At 36.4% G+C, this 25,283-nt stretch overlaps 1 protein-coding gene across 2 annotated transcripts in view; it reads right to left on the bottom strand.

Annotated features, from left to right (window-relative positions):
• Positions 1-25,283, bottom strand: part of UBR2 (ubiquitin protein ligase E3 component n-recognin 2) — a gene marked incomplete at both ends in the record, with an annotated part of 51,285 nt that overhangs the window by 3,972 nt on the left and 22,030 nt on the right. For both annotated transcript variants that reach the window (XM_079550182.1, XM_079550181.1), the window contains 28 exons: positions 549-605; positions 829-937; positions 2,421-2,551; positions 2,795-2,885; positions 3,482-3,617; positions 3,991-4,058; positions 6,687-6,783; positions 7,226-7,281; positions 7,380-7,528; positions 8,303-8,375; positions 8,590-8,687; positions 9,418-9,579; positions 10,918-11,011; positions 11,830-12,029; positions 12,749-12,930; positions 13,706-13,786; positions 14,015-14,124; positions 14,867-14,969; positions 15,765-15,919; positions 16,263-16,311; positions 16,882-16,984; positions 17,507-17,559; positions 18,650-18,774; positions 19,052-19,115; positions 19,478-19,600; positions 20,694-20,759; positions 21,804-21,914; positions 22,691-22,752. In XM_079550182.1, the coding sequence (XP_079406308.1) occupies positions 549-605; positions 829-937; positions 2,421-2,551; positions 2,795-2,885; positions 3,482-3,617; positions 3,991-4,058; positions 6,687-6,783; positions 7,226-7,281; positions 7,380-7,528; positions 8,303-8,375; positions 8,590-8,687; positions 9,418-9,579; positions 10,918-11,011; positions 11,830-12,029; positions 12,749-12,930; positions 13,706-13,786; positions 14,015-14,124; positions 14,867-14,969; positions 15,765-15,919; positions 16,263-16,311; positions 16,882-16,984; positions 17,507-17,559; positions 18,650-18,774; positions 19,052-19,115; positions 19,478-19,600; positions 20,694-20,759; positions 21,804-21,914; positions 22,691-22,752 (2,908 nt within the window). The remainder of the gene's footprint in view (positions 1-548; positions 606-828; positions 938-2,420; positions 2,552-2,794; positions 2,886-3,481; positions 3,618-3,990; positions 4,059-6,686; positions 6,784-7,225; positions 7,282-7,379; positions 7,529-8,302; positions 8,376-8,589; positions 8,688-9,417; positions 9,580-10,917; positions 11,012-11,829; positions 12,030-12,748; positions 12,931-13,705; positions 13,787-14,014; positions 14,125-14,866; positions 14,970-15,764; positions 15,920-16,262; positions 16,312-16,881; positions 16,985-17,506; positions 17,560-18,649; positions 18,775-19,051; positions 19,116-19,477; positions 19,601-20,693; positions 20,760-21,803; positions 21,915-22,690; positions 22,753-25,283) is intronic.

The following is a 25,283-nucleotide window of genomic DNA, read 5'->3' as shown; positions in this document are numbered from 1 at the left end:
CCATTTAAATGAAATAGATCTTTATTTTTACCCATTCTTTACAAACAGTCCAACATAAGCCCACTATACTCTGAATTCAGAAAGCATTAAATAAATTGCTTAGCAAACAGAAATGTGTGCGTGAAGTTTTCCTTTGTTTGTTTTTCTACTAAGTGACCTGTTATTAATTTAACTGGAAAATGTGTATTATTTAAGGATATAATTGAAGATTCTGCACTTTTCAATAAAAGTTTCATACGTGTATTTGCAACGTACTTTTTTAAATTGCAAAAGTAGAAAACTTCAGAAAATTGAAGAAAAGCCATGGGCTCCCTCTGCTGCAGATCAGCCTCAAAAGAACTGTAAAATTTCATTTTCACTTCAAAATCTAGTAATATAAGCAATATTTCACTTTCAAAATTTCTTTGCTAAACCCCCAAGCTCTTTGCCATGAAATAATACAAGGCTGCTTTTATGTTCTTAGAAATACCTCTTAGAAAAAAACATCACCAAGAGAAAACTGCAACATCAAAGTTTGTTGTGTATGCTTAAAATTTCTCCACGATTACCTGATGGCAAGCCTCTTGCCTTCCAGATATCTTTTTACTTCATTGTTACTACACCAACTGCAAGAAAGCAGAAAGGAGAAGATTTTGACTTCCAAAGACGTTTCAGAGTACGTTTACCAATAATCTACAACCAAAAGGATTTTTCAAAAACATTTCTTCCATAAATGCTTTTAAAAATCTGATTAACTTCCACTTGTATATACGGACCCCTTGGAGAACAGTTACAGAACTGAGTTTGTGTAGAAATCTATATTAATTTAAGCATAAAAATGAAGCGTACCTTTCTACCAAGGCATTCAGAATCTCACTATTTTCTTGAAAAAGGCAGGTGAGGTTGTTTGGCAAGGAAAGATAGCTACATAAGTGTTCAAACTGGTTTGTTCCATTCACTGTAAAAAAAAAAAAAAAGAAAAAAAAGTATCATTCTCATAATAGTCCTTTTAAAATTACATCTATGATAAATGAAATACAGCCTGAAATGAGACAGCTGTCTTAAAAAAAAAAAAATAAGAAAGAAAAAACTAAAAAAAAAAAATCCATATTCCTCCATACCAAGGTGTGGTATGAAGTATGAAAGAATACTGGTAACTGCAGCAGGCAGCAATGTTGGAAATCTGCCAGTAATAACAAGCAGATTTCCACAGATTTCCTCTCGAAGCAGGCTTCAAGCTGCTCATTCAAGAACCACAATGAGAGCTCAATGGTCTCCACAAGTGAGCATGTCTTTTTTTTTTAATGCTGTCAGTTAAATGGTAACTTTATGCTCTTTCTAGATCATGACAGAAACGAGTCACATGTGATCAGTGCCCAACAATCCCAAAAACACAGTCATTTCAACTGACTGCAATGCCAAATTCTGCAAACAATATTATTTAGGACACATCCACTGCACGTCATGCTACTGGCTTGACTCCCTGGAGCTTTGCTCTGTCAACTTGTATGATAAGCAGTACCACTACTCTTCTATGTCACAGTCTCTTTTACTTCCAAAGCAGTGAAGAAAATGAGGATGCACGCTGTTCCCTCACCTTCCTCTTTCTTAGAACCGTTCTACAAAACATCATGGACCTCTGTCTGTAAGTAGAGCCATACTTTGTATCTCATCTTAATATCTTTACAGACTCAACACTACTGCTCATTACCAGTCCACATTGAATCTGAGGAATCTTGTTACAGGAAAGTGAAATTTGGAAATAAAGGTTTCTTTTTTAATCCCAAATGTGTAAGCATGTCAACTGTCCAATGAAAATTTACATTTTACTACAGCTTGTCAAGAAGCTTCATGTCAAGGAAACAATCCACAACATGCAGCAAATCATGAAAATCATCTGTTCTAACACCAGCTCTGCACCAAGTAACCACATGTTTTAAATTTGGGAATCCCAAAGAAGTGTGACCCTACTTTTGATTACTATGATTAATACTTTAAGTTTTATAATCAGTTGTGACATATATAACCAGTTTTTGTTTGGAGGCTTAAGTTATTAACTCAAAATGTTGATAACAATGCAAACAAAAGCAGGTCTTATTGGGCAACAGTAACAAATAACAAATCTGAAATAGAAAAGATTTCACTTATTTTAACAGAAGAACATAAATTTCTGTTTTAAATTATCCAGAACAGTATTGGTATCCACATTAAAAAAAGTTTTAAAAACTGAATCTGAAATGTTGGAGTGGTTGTTTGGGGTTTCTTTTTTGTTTGTTTTTGTTATAGAAATATAATTTCACCCTGGTATCAAGCCTGCAATTCATTCCATCAGGTTTTGTTTTGTTTTTCAGAAAAGATCCTATACGTACTTCGCTTTACCAAAACATATTTGTTTGTGTCTTTTGGAAAGCTGACAATACAAAAAGTTAAGCACAAGGTACCTTGAAGTTCTGAGGGTGCTGGGACTCCATTTAAGTAATGAAAGAACAAAGCAGAACATCTCAGAAAAGGCATGATTCCAGCTTTTAGATTCCTCCATAGGTGCCATCCTGAGGAAATTTCTTTCAAGGCACTTAAGAGAAAAAACAAAACAAAACAAATACTTTGCAGTTTCTATTTAACAAGTCTTCAGTCCTATTTCCTATTAAGTAATGCTTGTTTAAACTGAAGTCAGTAAATATAATATTTCAACACTAAGAACAACACTACAATAGATTCAAAAAAGGTAACTAACTTGGACACTTAATTACGGTAAAATTTGCATAGGTATTTCAGATTCTAATAAGTTCACACAGACACTGAAAGACTGCCGTACCTTCCTGTACACTGGCAAAGAAATTTATACAGCGTAAGCACAGCTTCTTCTTCTTCACTGCTAGTGTTCTCTTGATCCATGCCATTCTCTTCTGAGGAACAAAGAAATAGAAAGTTACTTCAATAACTTGTACAGCAAGAACGCAAATTTTGAGAAGATTAAAACTAGGTGAAATATTCCAATGGACAACTCTTCACCAGAATATCATACGGTGGTCATATCTTATACTGTAACTTTATGCTGCTGTTAATTCCAGTGAGGTGTTGGTTTCCTTGCTTGACTGCTTTTGTTTTGACTGTAATTGCTTGGAGTTGTTTTTGCTTTTGGTACACTCTGCCTTTCCCAGTTCCTCTTGCTAGAAGAGGCACTGATTCCTTACACACTAACTGCAACTTATTCATCAGACAAAATTTAAGCCAAGTTTCTGCAATAAACACTTCCAGACACGACTACATTCACTGGAGAGCAGGATTCACAACGAGCTAGGCCGCAAAAAAGTCTCCAATGTAAGTAATAAAGACAGGAGAGTGAATTTTCATGAGTTATCAGTATTTTCAATGGAAGGGAAAAAAGCATCAGCAATTTTAACACAGCAAACTGCATACATTTACCAATAGCAACTGGTGTGTTTTCTAAGTGCAGATTTGAGCCATTGTTTCAGTAAAAACTGAACAAAAGTGGCATTACCTGTCGATGAGGTAAGTAAAATTTGTATTATGTGTGCCATTGTGACAAGATGAAACAGGTGAAGATCTCCAGTGCCAAGACTGATCCCTGAAAAATCCTGACAATGTATGGCAGGGAAAGAGAGCACCAAGCTGACCTGGAAAAGAAAGCAGCTGGATTATTTTCTTTTTAAATCTTCCAATTTTCTCTATTTATGCTGCAAGTAGGCTAATTCTGAAGCGCTAATTAACCAGCCATTACTTAACAGAACGATGACTGTCTTTTTTCTTCTTAAAAACATCCAAAGTTCACATTTCTCTTCATTTAACTCACTTGCATTTACAGAAGTAAATTGCAAGAAAAAAAATATCTTAAATGGTCTTAATCAGTGATAAATAAATAAATGCTGTAATGATGAATATGCTGAATTTTTTGAAAGATTCCTCACCCAGAATTCAAGTTTCCAAGGAAGTTTTCACATGGTGCCTACTGGAGCACAACACTGTTAATATATATTAAGGAATACTTACCAATAAATGAAACATGTCGATATCAAGTATGCATGGAAGGTTTCCATTTTTCTCATTAGGCACCAGTGCTAAGTGTTTTAAAGAAAAAATACATTTACCAATTCAATATTTAAATACAAAAAACATTTTAGCTTATTTCAGTTACAAAATGAGATCAATCTCCTTGGTTAATATGCTTAAAGAATTTAACATACAAATATATATTTTTTGACCAGAAATGTGAGATTTCAAGAGTTGTTCAACACTATTGTACAAGACTGTAAGCAAGTAGTACAACATTGCCTCCTATCCCTTTTTATCCTCCACATAATTGCCTACAGAAGTTGTGGATGCCCCAGCCCTGGAGGTGTTCAAGGCCAGGCTGGACAGGGCCCTGGGCAGCCTGCTCTAGCATTAAATGTGGAGCTTGGTGGCCCTGCATGTGGCAGGGGAGTTGGAGTTCATGATCTTGAGGTCCCTTCCAACTCAAGTCCTATGACATAGTGTCATTCATTGCAAACTTTTGCCTACTCGACTACTGTATTGAAATGATACAAAAGCAAAACAACTGCAACTAAATGCTGCCATTACTACTCTTGATAGTGCCTCTCCTTTACTGCTAGTGTTCCCACTGGGATAGAAAATGCCACAGTATTTCAACTTCTGACCACAAATAGACTCAATCAAAACACTGATCCTTGTCTGTCAGACAGCTGTTCAGATGGAAGCTTCTGCAGTTTGCTCAACCTTACAAGGCTCCCTGGACTCACCTCATGTAAATCATTTGCCTTACAGAACTCAAAAACACACTGCTAAGTCTTTAATTCATTTTTTTATCTCTAATTAGGAAAGAGCTAAGAATTAGTTCTTCTGTCTCAGTACCATTCACAGTAACCATGAAATGTGAACTAAAGCACCCCAGATAACAAAAGTCCACACACTTAATAGATTCTAAGTACCTCCATTTAAAAGCAAGCATAAATAAAATTTCTTCAAAAATTAAAACATATTTAAAACAACTTGGGAATAGCCACAAACATCCTTACTCTGATCAGTAAAAACAGATTACAGTAAGAGCTGAAACTGCAGCTGTGAGAACAGTTCTACAGTGCAGCTGTAAGCATTAAGTTGCAAAGTATAAAAGCACTGCTACAGTAAAAATATATATGCATATATGTATTATATTATGAATAATAGAAGAATATTGAAGATATTGAAGAATATCTTAGTTGAAGACTGTTGCCCTGATGGCCAGAATATTAACAGCTCAATATTTGTGACATTTTACAGCTATTTCTACCATCAAACATTTCAGCATCGCTCAGATTTTGGATGTTCTTGCTTTCATAAGCATAACACCTTGGAACTCTAACCCACGTTTTTGAACAGGCTTCTATGAGAAAAACCTGACCAGATAAGGGTCTTTCAAAAAAGATTTTTTTCAATATTTATTTTATTATCTTTATTTACAATTAATTCGTAGAACACTGTCAGATCAAAGTCCTCCTTATTCTTTGCCTTGGAAAATTAAATATTGAGTATTGTTTTGCAGAAAAACAGAAGTAGTACAGTTGCTTATGTAACTGTACAGAGGGACTGATGGAGGGAAATAGAGCTTTAAAGGAATATAATCTCAGATTTAAATAAACAAACAAAAAAAATCAACCACCAAGCCATGTGAAACTGCTTGCTACAAAGTTCCAGTCAAATAGCTGGCAACATTCTGTTCTGCTTCCCACAGAGAAGCACTCAACCATTACTACTACAAACCAATGTGAAATAAGCTCTGTCTCACAAAACTGCCCATCATTTGCAGAAGTAGGTGGCATTGATTTCACTAGTAATTTCAGTGTGGGCATGCATGTTAAAAACCTCCCTGCTCTACTGACATTCAAAGTATCCCAGCCTTTAATACCCTTTCAGAGCAGTTGTCTCATGTAATTATTGTTCCTCATCCTTCAGCTTTACTAAAATTCTACCCTTTAGAAAAGATACATTCCACTGCGGAACCTAAAATTTTACTCTGGAATCTCACTGATGTTCAAACTAATTATTTCATTCTTAGTACTGTTATTTATCAGTAAAAAAAATCCTAGACTATCTAAAGAAGTCTAATTTCAGAAACGTCAGTCACCCATAACCTTCAAAAAAAAAAAAAAAAAGCATCATATTCATCTGACTTTAACAGTAGGCTGACTTCCAGACTTCTCAGCTGTATTTGTAAATGATTCAAGCCTAGAACATGTCGGATGCTTTAATCAAAATTCTCAACTAATATATGACATTGTGTATTACATCCTGCCTTATCACAAAACCTACTTTTTAAAGACAGCAAAGTTCACAGATACATTACAGACCTCAGGTAATACTGTATTTCTTTCCAATACTACAATAAACACAATTATTTAACTTCTTTTTTTTTTTTTTTTTTTTTCTTCAAATTCCAATATATAACTTCTGTATTGTGAAAGACCACACTTTTCTCTCTTTCACTCTTGAAACCTTCCACAAGCAGCAACTGAAACCCTGGGAAAAGTCAACACAACTTCACATGATTTGCTTGAAATTCATGTTGGAACTGCAAACTAAGAGATATGATATTTTTTCTCAGTACAATGAAATACATAGGTACACAGGTGGAAATACTGATTTGTCATCTGTAAGCATCTTTATCTTTGTGTGGGGGGAGGAGGAGAAAAATGAGGTGGCAAACTTACATGCTAAGAGAGTACAAAAGTGACCCTGTACAGCTGAAAGAGATGAGACTGTCCAGTGAGCTGCTGCAAATCTTGTTAATGATGTAAGGCAGTCATCCTTTAAATACACACAAAAAAAGATTTTCACAGTTAACTAAATTCTTCAATAGGAAAAATGCCTTCTGATTTATAGCAGTCTTTTGGGCTCCTCAGCTGAAGTTTGAGGGAGCAGTCTGAGTGTTTAACAACAACAGAGATATTGATGTTCATACAGTTATGCAAGTTTCCTTGGTATTCTTATTTTGACTGCTACAAAGAGAAATCTTGGCCTTACTGAACTGCTGTGCATAAATGAATAAAACATTATTTTTGTCAGTATATTTAAAAATAAATCTAAAATAAATTTTTTTAATAATTAGCTACTGATTGACTAGATGGTAACATCCTGAAAAAGAAAATTACCAAAGAATTATAGCTTAAAATTTAGACATTCTGCATTAAAGCAGCGCAATTCTCTCTTTTTCTCCTGGTAGATAAAGAAATTGCTACTTAATCCTTACCTGTCGACAAGGTAAATGGCCAAATAATGGCTTATCTTCATCAGCTAGAATTCGTTCTGGGGAAGACAAGAAAATACAAAAACATTTCAATGTTGTAAATTTAACTAAATTCTGAAATCCATGTTGTAAAGGAACAAAATGAATACATTAGTACCTATGGTCTGTATTGTGTAAGCACAGCTTCCCCAGCACATTATAGGTACACGTGGATCTTCTTCATTTGGATGAACCTTCAAGCCCACTTTGTATGTTGCTGTACCAAATGTTGTCAGCATCTCCTTAATGCTTTCAGAATATGGATTCCTGAAACAAAATAATAATGCTAATCTATTATTTCCCCTACTGACAGCATAACACTTTCAATGTTGAGCATTCATCCTATACATTTATAAATTTTAAAGTGAGAACTCCAGTATCTCTCTCTGCATCTCTGGATTCTTTAAACCTCTTTTCTGTGTTAGCTACATTCCTCATTACTTTTTTTATTTGAGCCAGTCTCGTTCCATGGCCTTAAAAATACATAATTTTCAGAGCCAATAGTTAAGAATAAATTAAAAGAATTGTGGGTTAGTGATGACAAAGTCCATCAGCACCTAACATGGGTGTCTTGCATTTTTGCGTGCAGTTTACAGACATGTCCATAGCACTTAAATAATTACCTTCTCTCCCCAAATGAAGAAGTGATAGAGTCAAATACAAACATAGCAATAGCTGAAATCACCCTCAATTTCCCAGACTTCCTTCATGCTTTACTGTTGTGCTGAACTATCTATAATGATGACTCAATCTATTTAACAGTAATAGAGGGAAAAAAACCCACAATCTTCACACTGAAAATTATACAACTGCAGGTCCTCTCTACATGCTCATGAACCACATCTTCCTCTGAAATTCTATCATATAGTTTTTACTGCTTGTGGTTTGGATTCCAATATCATCATAATAGGATCGACTTTAAATAAAACAAAATTCATACTTTTCACCTGTATTATTGAGATAGCACAGAAGTCACATTCTATTTCCATATTACCATCTCATGAGAAGATTTTAAAGATTTATTCAGATGTAAATACGTACTTCGGTTTGTAATCTGGTCTAAATCCTTCAGGTAGTTGTAGTTGATCCATTTTTTCTGAACTGCCAGAATTACCTATAACAAGAAGTAATAAATTATTATTTACCTACACATTGTTTTTACATTATAAAAAGGTGCAGGAACACATCACCAGAAACTGAAATGCTAAGCTATTCTTGCCTCTTCTACACACTCTCTGAGCTCCACAGTGGTAGAACCATAACGTTAGGTCCTCTGCATGCACAACATAACATTTTCACATACAAACAGACAGTTTTTCCAGACTTACTTGAACGGTCTTCATCTCGAAGTAAATATAGTGCTTTTATTTGCTGAGATATTGTTTTGATCCATTGAGTGAGGTCTGGTTGGCCTGAAAAGTCTAACCTGTCCAAAAGTAATTACAAGACGACGTGTTATTTGAAGTCAAACTACATTAAAAATTAATATTTCATAGGCATCTCTGATCTTTTGTTTCCTCAAGAGGGTCGTCCACATTTTTTTAGTCTTTTTTTTCCTGCAATTCTTGGGCCTTTCACACCATTCCAAACCACATAAAAACTAGAAAGGTCCACAGACCAAAAGAAAGAAGCAAGCAAATTGAGATTATCAAAAGAGAGAACAGTAAGCATTTCCAAAGGCAAAAAAGTAACCCAGAGAGAATTTGCTTTTCCTGAGATCATTGATAGCCTTTGGTTCAGGTGAAGTTTTGGGGAGTTTTTACTTTTTTTTGTTTGTTTTAAATAGATCCCAAAAATTGCTCTGAGACCAGCAACAGCAGTAAGAGACCAAATCTGCAACTTCCAGTATCAGGATCTTGTAATAGTTTGAGTTAGCACTAAATTGCTTAAAATTAGCAATACTCATATCTCATTCATACAAGCTTATTCCACAATATTAATTAAAAAAATCGCAAAACAAAAATAAACATAAAAATCAGATCTAGAACAAACGAGAACTAATTTTGAAGGTAATTTTAAAGTCAAAACACTGAATTTAGTTAAGGATTGCCTGGTACGTTGAAACTCTTAAGCGGCTTTGAGGATAGTGATGTTTGGGAGGTTGTCTGTTTTTGTTTTCTATACTTGCAAAGGTGTATATAAAAAAGCAAACAGACCTGTTAAACAAAACCCTTGGTGGTGGAAGCAGAGGAATAACAGTGTTGCTTAAACATTCACAAAGTGGGCAAAGGAATTCACCATTTTCTACATCATAACTTGTGTGTACTCTTAATCTTTGTTGCCTTCGTTGCTCTTTTGCTTGGACAGCATCAAAATACCTACAGAAAACAGCAAGACATATTTGAGATGCTATTAGAAAATTTCCTTAATACAGAAATTCATGAATACTTATGAAGACACTTGTCCTTTTCCCAGACATGCGTAAGAATTATTTGAAGGAGAAATCTCCACCCTTTCACTCATCAACTATTTGATCAGTCTAATTGCAGGCTATCCCAGTTTTTGGCAGTCACAAAATTCTGAAGTTTGTTAGACAATCACAATCACATTTAAGCTTGAACTTTACCAATATCCATTTATAAGAAGGGTGGGAAAGAAAGTTAGAAAAAAATGTTGAACAATTAAAAAAAGTCTTCAGTTTCCCATAAAATTACAGAAGATGCCACAAGCACTACTCATGGGCAAATGGAAAAACTGGTGTTTGACCTCAGAAATGAACCAAATCCACCACTTTGCTATACATAACTGCTGCCTGAAGTCTCTAGGATAGTTTAGAGTATGCCCTACAACATCACAAAACTGGTCTGAGCACAGGCAAAGGACATTTCCAGGAGTTAATGGAAACTACACAGGACTGTACATCACCTACACACTAAGAACTGAAGAAAGAACTGAAGACATCTTCAGAGAGCACATATCAAAGACTATGAAAAATGAAACTTGCATGGGAATCACTACACAGCTGCAGACACAATCTCCAGGAGCCCCTGACAGCCTTCACAAGTAAGGCAGAATTTGCAATGAGGCACCTGAGAAGCCACACCAAGGACCAAAGCAAGGACCTAATAGAATTCAGAGGCTTACCAGTTCATGTTTGCCACATAGAATTGGTGATACAAAGCACATTTATCCTTATACTCTCCCACAAAAAAGAATAACTGAAAAGGTTTAACAAGGAACAAGGGATAAAGCTCACTGTGTCAAAGATAAGCTCAAACTAGGACATATGCTTCTAGTTCAAATGAAACATTACAGAAGAATTAGAAGTGCAAGGGGTGCCCTGTCATTTAAAACTTCAATAAAGAGCACAAGCAGCAGCAGGAACGTGTCGATTGCTGAGCAGTAAAAAAAAAGAACCTGAACTTCAGAGTTCAGTTATGTGTACCACAGGGCATGATGTATATGGATAAATATTCAAAAGGAATGAAAGCTGTCATGTGCAGCTTCAGAGTCTCCTTCACTTAGATGAGAAAGCAAATGAAAATTATTTTAAACATGCTTACAGTGTTTATAACACCATACATAATTTTTACAGCAGTAAGCTGCTGTGATTGCTTTATGGCACTGCTTTTTAAATTTGCAACAGGATATTAGTTTTGCAATTAAATGTTGTACGTACTGTGCTATTTGGACTTAACTGAAATACAGCTTTTTACCTTTGCCAACAATGAGCATGCATAATATGGCCACAGCTACCCGTGTGTGTTCCACATGACAGATCTGGATGCATGAACAATGGGTCATGCTTTTCTGTATTCAAAATGAAACAAAAGAACATTGAAATTAACATTTATCTCAAGAGTTCACCGCAGATAAAAGATTTAACTGCATTTGCATTATAACTAAACTTTATTACAAAAGAACAATTCATTTGATGAAGCATAAAGCACACTACTAATCCACAACTGAAACTGTTCAGCTCATTTTGAATTTTTGTTTTGAGTGTATGTACTGTGCTTAGACTGGATATCAGAGGTTCTGGGCCAAAGATCTATCTGCAGTTTTGGTGATTTAGTTCTATTAAATAATGAGACTAAGAACATTAATCTTCAGGGTCAGAGCGCAACATGATTCAGTATGGAAATTTTTTTGTGTTTGCATATATAGAATCCAGGCATCTCTGTAATAATGCCATTAATAAAAAGGAAGCTGCTTCACAAAGGCTTTTTCTTTTTCTTTTAAATCAATACCGCTATGAAGCATTACAAATGATTTAACTGAGAAGAAGGCATACTCCTGCAAAACCACAAGGATATACCAGCACTTCTTTCCCTATAACGTTGTGAGTTAGTTTAAAAACAAACATTTCTGAGCTTGGTTTATCGTTTTCAATATTTACAAATAATTTATCAAAAATGGCTGACAGAACTCTTTGATAATGTTTCACAGTTATTTCATGTTATTACTTAGGACATGTAACCACCTCACTTAGAACTCAGGAGTTTTACCATTTCTTATAATGAAGTCATTCACAATTACACAGTTAAGAAGGCAACACTGCTGTGTAAAAAGAAAACGTGGTCATTACAGAGATCTGACATGCATTCATCATTATGAACACCACTTACCAGGGTCTGGAATAATTCTGTTTCTATTTTTAGACAACACAGTTGATCTCTGAATGAATGCTGCCAACACCATAGCTCTACTGTCCACTTTAACTTCTTGTTCCTCCTGACACAATATACACATAACAATCTGTCTGCGTTCAGCTACCCTAGTTTGCTCTGGCCCCAGGGCTGTGAGTTTTGCATCTGAAATTACAGGGCTAGAACATACAAAGAATATTAGTGAGTACAATATTTGGAAGATAAATATATATTTTATATATACATATATATATATACACAGTTCAATCATGCTTCAAATGCAATATGCATTCTAGCTTTATGATAAACGCTCTCTGACAAAACAGTTTTGGCACATATATGACAATATTTATGTCTCCAGAAAAAATTATGCAAAAACATTTTTCCAGGAAAAAAAAAAAAGTACCCCCTCTCATTAGTAAGAGAACTGTTCCAATTCAACACAAACTGTATTTGTGACCCTCCAACACCGCTGTAACTTAATTGCCTGGAAAACACTCCACTTCCCCACAAAATCATTAACATGCTTCAATTTGTATTTCCAGCTACAAGCAAATTTTCTTTCAGGTCCTCACATGCATATAATCAGCTATTTCCTATTTACTGTGTCATTCTTTTCCGACAAGCTACAAGCTATTGGATGACTTAATACAAAACAAAATGATTTGCATGTTGATGTTAAGCACTGCAAGGATGGGAGAGATGGGAGGAATAAATTAGTATCCATCATCTTGCCAGCAAGTAAGAGAAAAGGGCTTAATTTACTGCTCCTTTCTTGGTATTTAAAAAACCCTTTTAAATACTTTTCCAAGAACACTTTTTTTTAAAAAAAGCACTTTTTAAAGCAGTAACAACAGGACAAGTGAAAAAGAAAAAAACTCCAATGAGATTTCATTACCTATTATCACGCACTCCAGAAGTTGAAGTATCCAGCTCCTCCAATGTCTGTTGAAAGAGTTCTTTGTTCTCATTAATGAAGTGCCGCTGCATCTCAGACATCTGGGCCATTATCTTCTCTCTGCGCAGCCTCGCAATCTCAGCTTTTCGCTTCCTCTCAGCTTTGTCTTTATCACGTGAACTCTGAAATTTTATCATTCAATTAGTATTAATAATCAGTGAGCCATTTAAAAACAACGGACAACTTACGTTAGCTGCTGCCATAGGTAACTTATATTAACCCCTACGCAATTGGAGTCCCGTAAAAAGGCAAAATAGTCTATCAAAAAATTCTGAGGGCCTCTTGTCTTTGGCTCATATTCAATGCCAGATGGAGCTGCAGATCCAGAAGAGCACTTCTCCCCCACCTCAAGCCTTCACCACATTTTGTATTTCTCTTCCCTTTGAGCACTCATGAGATAAAAAGGGAAATGACAGGCATCTCGTGCTGCTCTCCCTCTGTGCTAGCTGTATTCTTAATTGCACTACAGTGCTCTAAGGCCCATGTTTCTGAGACATCATGTCCAGCTAGATTAAACAGCAGAGCTCATCTGGAATGATCTGCATAGTAAAATAAATGATATCTATGTATTTTTAACAATTTCCAATGAAACTGAAATAATGAAGAAGAGTTGGATCCCCTAACTGCTGTGATCAGTGCTATAAGAAGTACTGGTAAACTCGCCTAAGATTTGGAGGCTACAGTATGTATTGCAAGGTAAAAATAGACCTGAGACTCTCCTAATAGGTCTTGCAAACAGACAGGTTTGTTTGATCTCCAAGCTGTGAGACAGAACTAAAGTTGAAGAAATCACTGACGTTTGCCATCTTTGATTCAGAACTGAGATCAGAAACAGTCTGATGTTAGTCACAATGTGGACCTGTTTCAGATCAGCTATCTGCCACAGCTTTGTTTTACCTCCTCCATAACAGTTCCTTCGCTCTCAGCCACAGGACTTGTGGAAGAACTTTCTCTTAGTTTCTTAATGGTATTAAAGGTCTGTACAAAAACAAAAACAACAACAAAACAAAATCTCTCAGTTTGTGGCATGAACATAACTGTGCAAACAACAACGCTGACGAGATAATGTGTTGTCTAGGATTCCAAGAAAAAGAAAAATAAAAGGTAGACAGAATAAAACATGGAAAATAAGAAAATCAGTGCAGTAGAATTAGGGAAGTTTCAACAATCTTCAGAGTTTTCATAAATCATATGAAACAGATGTACCTTCAAAATCCACCTGATCATGTCCTTGTGCACTTCCAGATGAGGTGCATTTTGCAGTGTTTCTAGCATAGCGAGTATACTAGGGGAATTATTGGGTGCCTCTCCTGGTCCTGAGAAAAACCAGAATGACAAACTCAACTCTAGCTACTATCAAAGAAAACAAAAAACCCACACCTGCATATATATTCAACAACTAAAGAATTCCTTCAACTAATATATAACTTTCGCTCCCCCAGGCATTTTCCTTAATAATCTCTAAATCCTGAAAGGTTAGAGGAAATTGTCTTACAACTCTCATTCGCTAACTTTACTTACAAGACCAAATGCACCATACAAACATCTTGAATGTTTATTATCCTGGAAGCTGCTATATCAAACTTGCAACGTTGTATTTCCCACCTATTTGCAATTCTAGCAGTTTCATGTCTTAATAGAATTACAGGCACTAGTCAGAAGATGCAAAGAAGCATCAAATAAATTCCAGTTGATTAAGAACACAGCAACAACTATTGCAAATGTTTGATCATGTACAGCAATCTTTGTTAAAAGTGCTACATGGTATTAAAAATCAGATCTCATGGAAATTATTCTAATTCTGGATTTTTCTGCACAAGGGATTAAGTATCGCTGCTATCAAAGGTACTATCATTGCTACATACATTTGAAATATATATAATCTGCTCAACTTTTCCTGCAAAATCTAAGAATTTTTATTTATTTATAATATTGAAAACAATTTTCTATGGATCAACAAATATATTCTTTTAATAAGTACTGCTACAGAAGAAGAAAATATGATGGAGTGGCATTTTCTACTTAAAATTTGCTCTACTTATGAAGAGAACGGCATACTTGATATTTTCTGAGTGAAGGTAAATGTTACAACATTCTCCTCACTGAGATTCTCCAGATGCTGTTTTTCTTCTTGTAGTGCCATTCCAATCAAATGCAAAACCTAGGTAAAAATTATCAGGTTTAGTTCTTTTTTTTCCTCTTAAAGCATGCATAATTTCTTTACATAGTTCAGATAATTTGTTAAAAGTGAAGGAAGTCAATATAATAACAAAAAATCATAAATAAGAACATATTTGAAGTGATTTCTGTACAGGTTGCATTGCACCAAAGCTATATTATACAGGATTAACAGTGTGTGTTGACAAGTTCCTGAAACTCTGCAGATTTACACACCTTATACCACTGCTGTCTGTTTGCTCTCCTTCTAGTCAAGGGGAACACAATACTTTGGAATAAATTTCAGTATCTTCTCATATTTCTTAGCTTTAGCCTTAAAAATTGCATGCTATTATCAGAAGTTTATGCACATTTTTAATCCTTTCTAAACACATACAAAATTTAACTGTCCAAAAGTTGAAATTATTAAACCAACTTCCAACATTCTATATATTGATGGTTGGATGAGATGAACTTAGAGGTCTTTTCCAACCTTAATGGTTTAGTGTTATTTTAAAGTTTTTACCATTAACTTTACTTTCAGGCCTCCTTGAAATAAAAAAAAGTTACTGTATTTGGCACAAAAGTAGCCTCAATGGCATTTTAAAGTGAATACACTTCAATCTCAGCGGAGTCAATCCTGAGTCAAACACTTTTTTCATCAGATACAAATTGCCAGAATGCTCTAGTACTCCAGATGTGCCACTAAGCCTTCTAAATCTACAAACAAACCAATTTAAATGGCTAAAATACATACTCATTCTTTACCATCCACACAGTATTAAATAAGGGAGCATACCCTTTGCAGCATGGACTCTGACCAGGCGTAGCCATTGTGTTCTACTGCCCACTGCAGTATCGTTCCCATAATGCACAGCATGACATCAGACTGCAGAATATTAACCAGACTTGCAAAAAGTGGGCAGAAAGGAGGCAACACTGGTGGTGGAAGTGCTGAAAAAGAAATATGAGTTTCACATTTCAGCATATTAAGTTTACAACACCCGTATCAAATATCTGACTTTCAAACAGCTTAACATTCTAACCCTGCACAGCATACAGCTGCTGGATAAAAAGTAACACGGATAGTAGGCTGTAACATTCGATACTGCTTGCGTGCAAGGAAAGCTGAAAGAATAAACTAGCATGGATTAGAATCCTGACTACAGTCAGAAGGTTAGCAGAGAAACTGCTACAACCCCACCAATATCTGGCTAATCCAAGACATGTTATTCAGGGCAATACACAGTTGGACAGGTGCTTCTCTTTCCTCCCCTCTTCTCTCTAAGAAAAATACCTGTATCTTCTCTGTTCTGTCTTTTCAGCTTTCTTTGTGCTTCTTCAGCCTGAAATAGAACGACGCCAATATTACTCAAAATGTTCAGAAATATAAAACTTAGAAAAGCACTCCTATTTTCTTTGTTATACTGTTGCTGTTTCTCCCCACCTCAACCCTGCCTTAAATAAAAGGAGAAAGCTTCCATGTCCTTTTTGTACATATTATATTCTACATGTCAACCTCTTATAAGGCCTCCATTTTTGAAATTAATCTTTCAGCTTGAGCCAACCTGGATTCTTTAGTAGCATAAAAACCATAAAACAAATTATAGAATGGTAATGTCCAAAAAGGTAAGTAAAAATACAGACTGTTAAAGCACTTTCAGTCTAACAAGACATAAGGGAACTCACAGATAAAACTCCTGAAGCCCCACTGATTTCAGCAGCTCTGTATAAGATAAAGCATCTAATGATAAAGAAATCACTGCAAAACCTGAGACAAATTCTGTCAACAGTCTCAAATGATTCAACTTTTTAAAAGTAGCAGTTGACAATATTTCCTCACAGAAGAAACATTTGTGGAAAAAAGGAAAAAAATTAAAAAGAAAACTGAAAAACAGAAGCTTGAAATTAATTACCTTTGATTGCTCTGCCCTTGAGAAGTGATAGAAATACAGATTGAAGTTCTTGGTACATTCTGGTTTTAATTCATACAGTCCTCTGCCAGTTAATCCAGGTTTCCTATCAAGAAATTTGTAAAATTTATGTTTACCAGTTATAACATTTGAGTACGAATGGTCAACTAGAAGAGCTAAAAACATTGCTCAGTGAGCACTGCACACAATGCACACAATGAGCATTAAAAGTGATGCACTTCAGGAAAGCCATTGGGAAAGCCCAAGGTGGAGGACAGGGAAGAGATTCACTTATTACTCGTAGTAAATAAAGTAAGACTACAACTGATAGTAATCAACCTGTGTTCCTGTGAAAACAGACTGTTATGAGACAAATAGCAGCTGGGCATCGAGTTTCCACCAACACTCAAGCCTAATTCTCAGCAGTGAACATGGGAATCTCTCATACGACTTCCATGCTAGACTGCTATATTGTCACAGATAAATATTCCTTTTGAGTTAAATTTCACAGGAGAATGTCTTCCTTGCTTTCATTACTCACCAGTACCTGTTTCTTCTGCCCTCTTATTCTCAACAAATTAAATATTTAATTTTAAAAGCTACAATATTAGAATAAAGGGAAACGTACTTGAAACAAGCCACTTCTTCAATCACGCTTTCCATTCCCGTCTCTCTGTTCTCCTATATTGAGTCAAAATGCAAAACAGCATGTTACTGCAGATCCTGGATTTAAATACATTCAAATAACACACAGCATTAGATGAATGAGTAAAACAGAGGGAGAATGAAGTAACTTTCACGACACTCCCAAGAATGCTAAAATACAGAATGTGAACACACGGTCAGGAATACCAGGCCTGAGAAAAGCACTTTTAAGAATACTGCATTTGTACTGTTTTTCCCCTGTCAAAATAAACTCAGAACATAACAGAAGAAAACTGAGCCAGCTTACTAAATGTATCTTAATATATAGCCACTATTTCCAGTCTCTATGTGTTTAAAAATGATAAAGATAGAAGGATAAGGCACTGAAAAATGATCATCATAAAAGGAGATTAAAAAAAAAAAAAAAAAAATCAGCTCAAATCATCTCTAAGTTCTTTCTAATAGTCCTTTCCCTTTCCCTGTACAGCTGTTAACAGGGAAAATGTATTTAAGACCGAAAATATAATGAACTACTAATTCTAGCTTAGATTAGTAGTACTAGTGCAGTAAAAGAATAATGTTTTAATGTTGACTTCCCTCTGAAACCACATTTAAAGATTATTCAAAAAAACTTCAAAAAAAAAAAAAATCACACCTTGCCATCCTTACAAAAGTACTCATACTGGAACTCAAGTAAATGCTTCTATTCATGTAAATGAAGCATTTAGGTTTCACAAGCCATTATACTGTGCCTGGTTTCATACATTTTCAGTTACTGTTAAGCTTTAAAATATGAGTTTATATTTCTGGGTAGCTCTGGCAACCCACCTGCATACATCTACTTAGGATTTACAAGCAGACTGCAGAGACTGCTGACCAGATGTCCTGATAAGAAAGTGCATTAAAGAGGAGAGCTGAAGAAGCTCTCAGGCTCCTGCCTATTTCACAGTGTTTCTCCTTCTACAGTGTTTTCCTACCTTCTCTATGACAGCTGTTAATCTGTTCTCGTGTTAACTTTACTCTGCATAATCATGCTGCTTCCATTAAGCAGCATTAACTCAAAGTTAATTTTCACCAATTAACCTTATAAAACTGAAGGCTTTGTTTTGTTTTCCAAGTTACTCACATCTTCAGGTAATGCCTTTACTAATTCACTGTGAGCCATTGGCCTGATGCTCAGCTGATGGATGATCTCTCGTTTGATTTCATCTGTTGCATTTACCTGTCCTATCCCAGGACTGAATCTTTCTCCTAGAAAGATAAAATAGTATATTTTTATTTTATTTGAGAGTATTTTTAAACATCATTCGTTCTTCTTTTGTCATTTAAAGGAAAAGACTGAAAAATAAGTTCCTGCTGTGAAATCTTGTGTTGGTCCATTCAAAAATTAATTATGTTAATGAAAAAGTCACAATGCTAAACAAAGCTCGTTTCAAAAACGACAAAGCATTCAAAGTAGAACTGAATTTGATATTCCAGACCATTAAAGAGAATCTTAAAAAATGCATTAAACATATTCTGAGCTTACCAACAATCATTATGATGAGGTACAGCATCTCCTCTATAAGAGTATTGTTTTGTTGAACAACATCCTGAATTAAAAAAAAAGAATTTACGTTCCATTTAAAGGTTAAAAAAAAAAATCATATGCTGAAAATATTTTTCTGTGCTTCAAAACCTTTTTTCATCCTTAGTATTCCCCAATTTAAGTTCTGCTATGATGCAGTCACAACTGCCTTAAACTTCCTCAACAACATGAAAATCATGCAGCAGCTTCTGACATTTATCATTTTGACATGTATAATGTTTATGCATATTTTAAACTGGCCAAACTAAATCCAAATAATTACTTTATTTTTTAATCAAGAAACTGCACAGATGTCGGGCAACAGCATTGAACATATTCTTGAAAAGAAAATCACAGATTTTCCTATGCAATCCATATATAAGATACCTTGTTAGTGTTTTCTGTGCTAAATCTCTTGCCGTAGTCTGGAGTACTAAATATCTGATAAAGTTCAAAGCGGCTCAGCATTATCATCAGGAAGTGATTTGGATCCATCATAGAGACACCTGTCTGTTAAAGAAGAAAATGATTAGAAACAGATTCAGTGTTACTATCGAATGTTTCTATGTTCATACGCAAAGTTGACAGAATATTATTTATTTAATTCATCTCTCTCTATCCTTGGCACGGAGATTTAATTAGACTTACTCTTTTAGGACTCCAATAGTGCAACAGCACAGGTTTGAGTATGTAGGGTGCTACGACTTATTAATAATTTTTGATAGCATTTAAGTGCAAAATATTCAGGATTATTCCTTCCATCTCTAATCTAAATAAAAAACAGAGAAAGACTTTCATTTGTTTTTGTCTCTACTATTCTATTCCTGTTGATCCAACTTTTAGAAGGCATAATAAGTACCATCTATTATCACTTATTATATAGCACGTTGTTTTATAAATAAAGATTTTGAAATCCCGTTCTCAAAACAAGAGATAGAAGACTTTAAAGAGATTATCCAAATCCTCTGTGAAAGAATACAAATGTCTTCATCCAGCTAGACACATACCTACTTCCATTTCCAAATACTACGTTCCAAAACATCATCTGTTCATTAAAAACGTATCTAATTTAGCCAATTATTTGTTCTTAGTTTAGTAAAGTTAGTGAGACTTTTTTTTTTTTTTTTTTTTTTTTTTTTTTTTTACAAAGAATCTTTTCGATGTAACCACAGGATATCAACCCAAATAAGCAGATGCTGAAGATAATTAAGAATCAGGGGTAGATCAAGCCTTAGGGAAGTATGTGAGAACCCAGAAGTAAATCAGAATACACGCACTATATTGGGTATTGCCACATCTGAGAAAGATTTAAGGGCCTTGCGAAAACATTTTCCTTCTAGGTGAAGGAAGCAAGCAGCAAGTTTTAACTTTCGTCCCACTCAGCATAGAAGAAACACAGACATTCCATTGTCAGAGTTAAGCTGACTGCCAGATTTGAACTTCAAGAAGAGATTTTTCAACACAGCAAGTAAGAAGGGAGAAGAGGCAATATACATTCATTACATTATTGAAGAGGATTTGAAAAGTTTTTCATAGAGCTACAAACAAATGCACTTGAATCCTGAAAATGCTCCATAAAATGCAAACCAGTACACATGGTTACCTGAAGCATTATTATGTCCTTGTCAAACATCTCTCTCCTGCACTTCACATTATGATAGTAATAAATCTGGAAAAAACACCAGCAAAATAATTAACAAACGTCACATTTCATGTACATTTATTTTTATTCTAGAGAATTACACGGAGCAGTCATAGGCATGCCTTCTTCTATTTTCTCAAACTACTAACCTGCACACAGATGCCCTTTCATATCAGAAAACATCCAAAAGCAGTTGGCCGAATGTGAGCCATGCTCAAAAAAGAAAGGAATTCCATACTGTGGGAGCCACAGTACCTAAACTAAACTCATCTCACCTCACGATGTTGGCAGCCAGTGCAATTTAACACAGATTCGTTCCTCTACCAAAACTGACATTTCAGATCTGGTAAGTGTCCATAGTAACTTGAGAGATGTTATAATTGTATGCAACTTGAGTTGCCTTTACTTTAGATAATGACAAAGATGTCACCTTACAAGAATAGGCTTTTTTTTTTTTTTTTTAAAGACTAAAAGGCAAGAAGCATCAGCAAAGAGCAGCTTAATTCAACCTCCCAGTATGCATACACTGCAATTATCTACTGAAGATGGGGGCTTATGGGCCAAAAGACACACAAGGCACACAGAGTTGGTTCTAATGTTTCTACGTGCCCTTAGGATTTCAGTTGCCTTAGAAAGGGTAATAATTTGAATGGGGTATATTTTAATATTCACGGCACTTTTATGTAAAAGTAATGAATGCATTATCAAAGATCATAGGTCTAGTTGTTGCTATCCTTGGGCAGCATACAGGAAAAAGGAACAGGGACATTAGCTGCATTATACTTCATAGCTTCTTTACGCACAAAGCACAAAGTTCACTGAGCACCATAGCAGACTTAAAACAACAACAAAGCAATTTCTGACTAAGATATCAAAGATTGTATTATTTGAAAAACTGTTTTTAAGCCAAGTACTGATTTAAGTGCCTAACTCATACAAACCTTACGGAAGCTAATGCAAGTGAAATTTAAAATGGAAACAAATGAGAGATTTGGGGGTCTGAAATCAATCTTGGAAATCAATCTTGGGGGAGTAATCAGAAAAGTGATTACACAGGTGCTATGTACTTACCTGATTAACAAGAGAGAAGCCATTTCTTCTCCACATCCCTGCATGCACTTGAGCACATAGAACTAAGCACCGTAGAGGATGTTCTATTAACATAGGTGGGCTAAGTTCACTCTGAGTTAAAATAAAACACAGTGTTTTGATATATTAAGAGAACATAAGAGGAAATGGAACTGAAAGAAGGAAGAATGATATTTGTAATAATTGTTTGGAGAATACAAAAGAGAAGTAAATTCAAAGTACATATTACAAAGGCTTGATGAGCCTTTTACAATCTATCTCATCAACATTAACCAGCCTCACACAGACTTTGCCCCACAGAAGTACCCCACAAGGGTTTTTGTTTATCCTTCAAAACAGTAAGTTTTGTACTTTAACACATCAGCTGGTCAATTCAATAACATTAACTGTATCTTCTGCTTAAAGACAAGAGGCTTCCTTTGCTGGTTACAATTTCTCCTTTTTAAATTTATTTTGTTGTTTTTAACCTTCCATTTAAAGAAAGGGATCAGTGAGAACATGCAGGAAGGAAAACAACTGAGGAATGAAATTAGAATCCACACCAAGGAGAAGGAAATCAGGTCCTGCCAGTGGTTTCTATAAATAATTTCTACCACAAAAAGAAAGTAATGAATGAAGAACAAAATACAAACTTTCCATCAGGGTCTTGAATTATTTAAGAGAGCAATGCTGATGGCTCATGCTCCAGTTACGATTAGACAAATATTAATCTCTTAAGAGGTAATTTTATCTATCAAGGATAATCTTTGAAAACAGTATGCGTGGCCAAACAGCCATTTCTTTTATTTAATATCATCGTACACTTATTTAAGCAATTTCATCTTCAGCACTAATTACATTTAATGAGTATGCTATGTTTAATTACATACCAGGGGTAGCAGCTCTGGAAACTTATACGCCACTTCAGTTTTACTCAACAAAACATGCAAGCCTACATGAATAAATAAAACAAATACACACATATCACATACAGCATCTAATACAATTCCAAAAAGCCAAAAAGGATCAGCTAATATACTGTCCAACCATTTTCTGCAAATAATTACAGATCTTTAAAATTATTATTCTGGAGCTACACGCCTATTTCCTAAAGAGAAATACTTAGAAAACCCTACACTTTATGGAAAGGTGTATCTGTATAGAACTTGTAAAACAACTGAGTTTTGTCTTTCTTTTGTCCATATCATCTCAGTGACAGCCTGGGTTGATCAGGGCAAGTTACCAGGGTCAGATATATCATCCTTGCTGTCTGCCATGAGAGGCTTATAAAATACTTCAGGAGCTACGATGAGGCTCCTACAAAACACAAGGGTTTCCTGGTTTGTTCTGCTTTAAAACTGCAAGGGAGTTTGCTTACAGATTCAAAAATCAAAAGTTACTATACTCTGTTCTGCATAATATTTTACTTTAAAAAGTCACTTAAGAAGTGCCTTTTCACTTAATTATCTGTAAATTTATTTTATTATCATATGACTGTATGTTCAGATTAAAACAATATTCCCCCCAAAACACAACTGTTCAGCAAGTTAGACCTAACACAAGTTGAAAAAACACAGTGCTTAATTTTCTGTTCACACATCCCTGATAAATGAATATCAGGTAATGAATATCAGATAAATGAATATCACATATCCCTGATAAATCCCTGAGCCCTGCATCCCCAAACCTCTATGTGGGGACCAAGGAGGTAAATCCCTCCCCACTGTAAGGGCAGAGCAAGTCCGACAGTGCCTCCTTAGACTGAATGAATATAAGTCTATGGGGCCGGATGGCGTGCATCCCAGGGTCCTGAAGGAGCTGGCTGAGGTGGTTGCCGAGCCGCTCTCCATCATATTTGAGAAGTCGTGGCTGTCAGGTGAGGTCCCGGACGACTGGAGGAAGGGTCACGTCACTCCCATATACAAGAAGGGGAGCAGGGAGGACCCGGGGAACTACAGGCCGGTGAGTCTCACCTCCGTGCCTGGGAAAATCATGGAACAGATCCTCCTGGACAACATGCTCGATCACATAAAGAATGAGCATGTGATCCGAGACAGCCAGCACGGCTTCACCAAAGGAAGGTCATGCCTAACTAATCTTGTGGCCTTCTATGATGGAGTGACGGCATTGGTGGACGAAGGGAAGGCGACCGATGTCATTTTCCTGGACCTGAGCAAGGCCTTTGACATGGTCCCCCACCACATCCTCATCTCCAAATTGGAGGGAAGTGGATTTGATGGGTGGACGACCCGATGGATAAGCAATTGGTTGAAAGGCCGCAGACAGAGGGTGATGGTCAATGGCTCTATGTCCAGGTGGAGGCCGGTAACAAGTGGTGTCCCCCAAGGGTCTGTCTTGGGACCGGTGCTCTTTAACATCTTTATCAATGACATCGATGAGGGAATTGAGTGCACCCTCAGCAAGTTTGCTGACGACACCAAGCTGAGTGGTGCGGTTGATACGGTGGAAGGAAGGGATGCCATTCAGAGGGACCTCGACAGGCTGGAAAGCTGGGCTCGGGTGAACCTAATGAGGTTCAACACGGCAAAGTGCAAGGTTTTGCATTTGGGCCGGAAGAACCCCAGGCACCCGTACAAGCTGGGAGGAGTGGTCCTTGAGAGCAGCTCGGCAGAGAAGGACCTGGGGGTCCTGATGGACGAGAGACTCAACATGAGCCAGCAGTGCGCTCTGGCAGCTCGAAAGGCAAATGGGATCCTGGGCTCCATCAGGAGAGGGGTGGTCAGCAGGGACAGGGAAGTGATTGTCCCTCTCTACTCGGCTCTTGTGAGGCCCCATCTGGAGTACTGTGTCCAGGTGTGGAGCCCTCAGTACAAGAAAGACATGGAGATTTTGGAAAGGGTCCAGAGGAGGGCGACTAAGATGATCAGGGGGCTAGAGCACCTCCCCTATGAGGACAGGCTGAGGGAGTTGGGCTTGTTCAGCCTGGAGAAGAGAAGGCTGCGGGGCAACCTCATTGCAGCCTATCAATACCTGAAGGGAACCTACACCCAGGAGGGGAGTAAACTCTTCATAAGGGCTGACAATAGCAGGACTAGGGGAAATGGATCCAAGTTGAAGGAGGGAAGATTTAGGTTGGATGTTAGGGGGAAGTTCTTTACGAGGAGAGTGGTTAGGCCCTGGAACGGGCTGCCCAGGGAGGTTGTGGATGCCCCGTCCTTGGACGTGTTCAAGGCCAGGTTGGACGGGGTCCTGGGCAACCTGATCTAAATGTGTATGTTTGGTGGCCCTGCTAGGCAGGGGGGTTGGAACTACATGATCCTTGAGGTCCCTTCCAACCCGGGTGATTCTGTGATTCTGTGATCTGTGATAAATCTGTTGTCTAACAGAGTGTTGATTTGTCTATTCAATCTGACAGCTAAACACACTTGATAACAATCAGACAACTGCAGCCCACATTTTGTTGCTTTTCTTTTGCACCACACAAGCTACAAAAGCAGCTGTAACTTCCTACACCCACCAGTG

This window comes from Tetrao urogallus, assembly GCF_951394365.1.
Source record: "Tetrao urogallus genome assembly, chromosome: 2".
Taxonomy (NCBI): domain Eukaryota; kingdom Metazoa; phylum Chordata; class Aves; order Galliformes; family Phasianidae; genus Tetrao; species Tetrao urogallus.
This window is presented reverse-complemented; position numbering and strand designations above follow the sequence as displayed.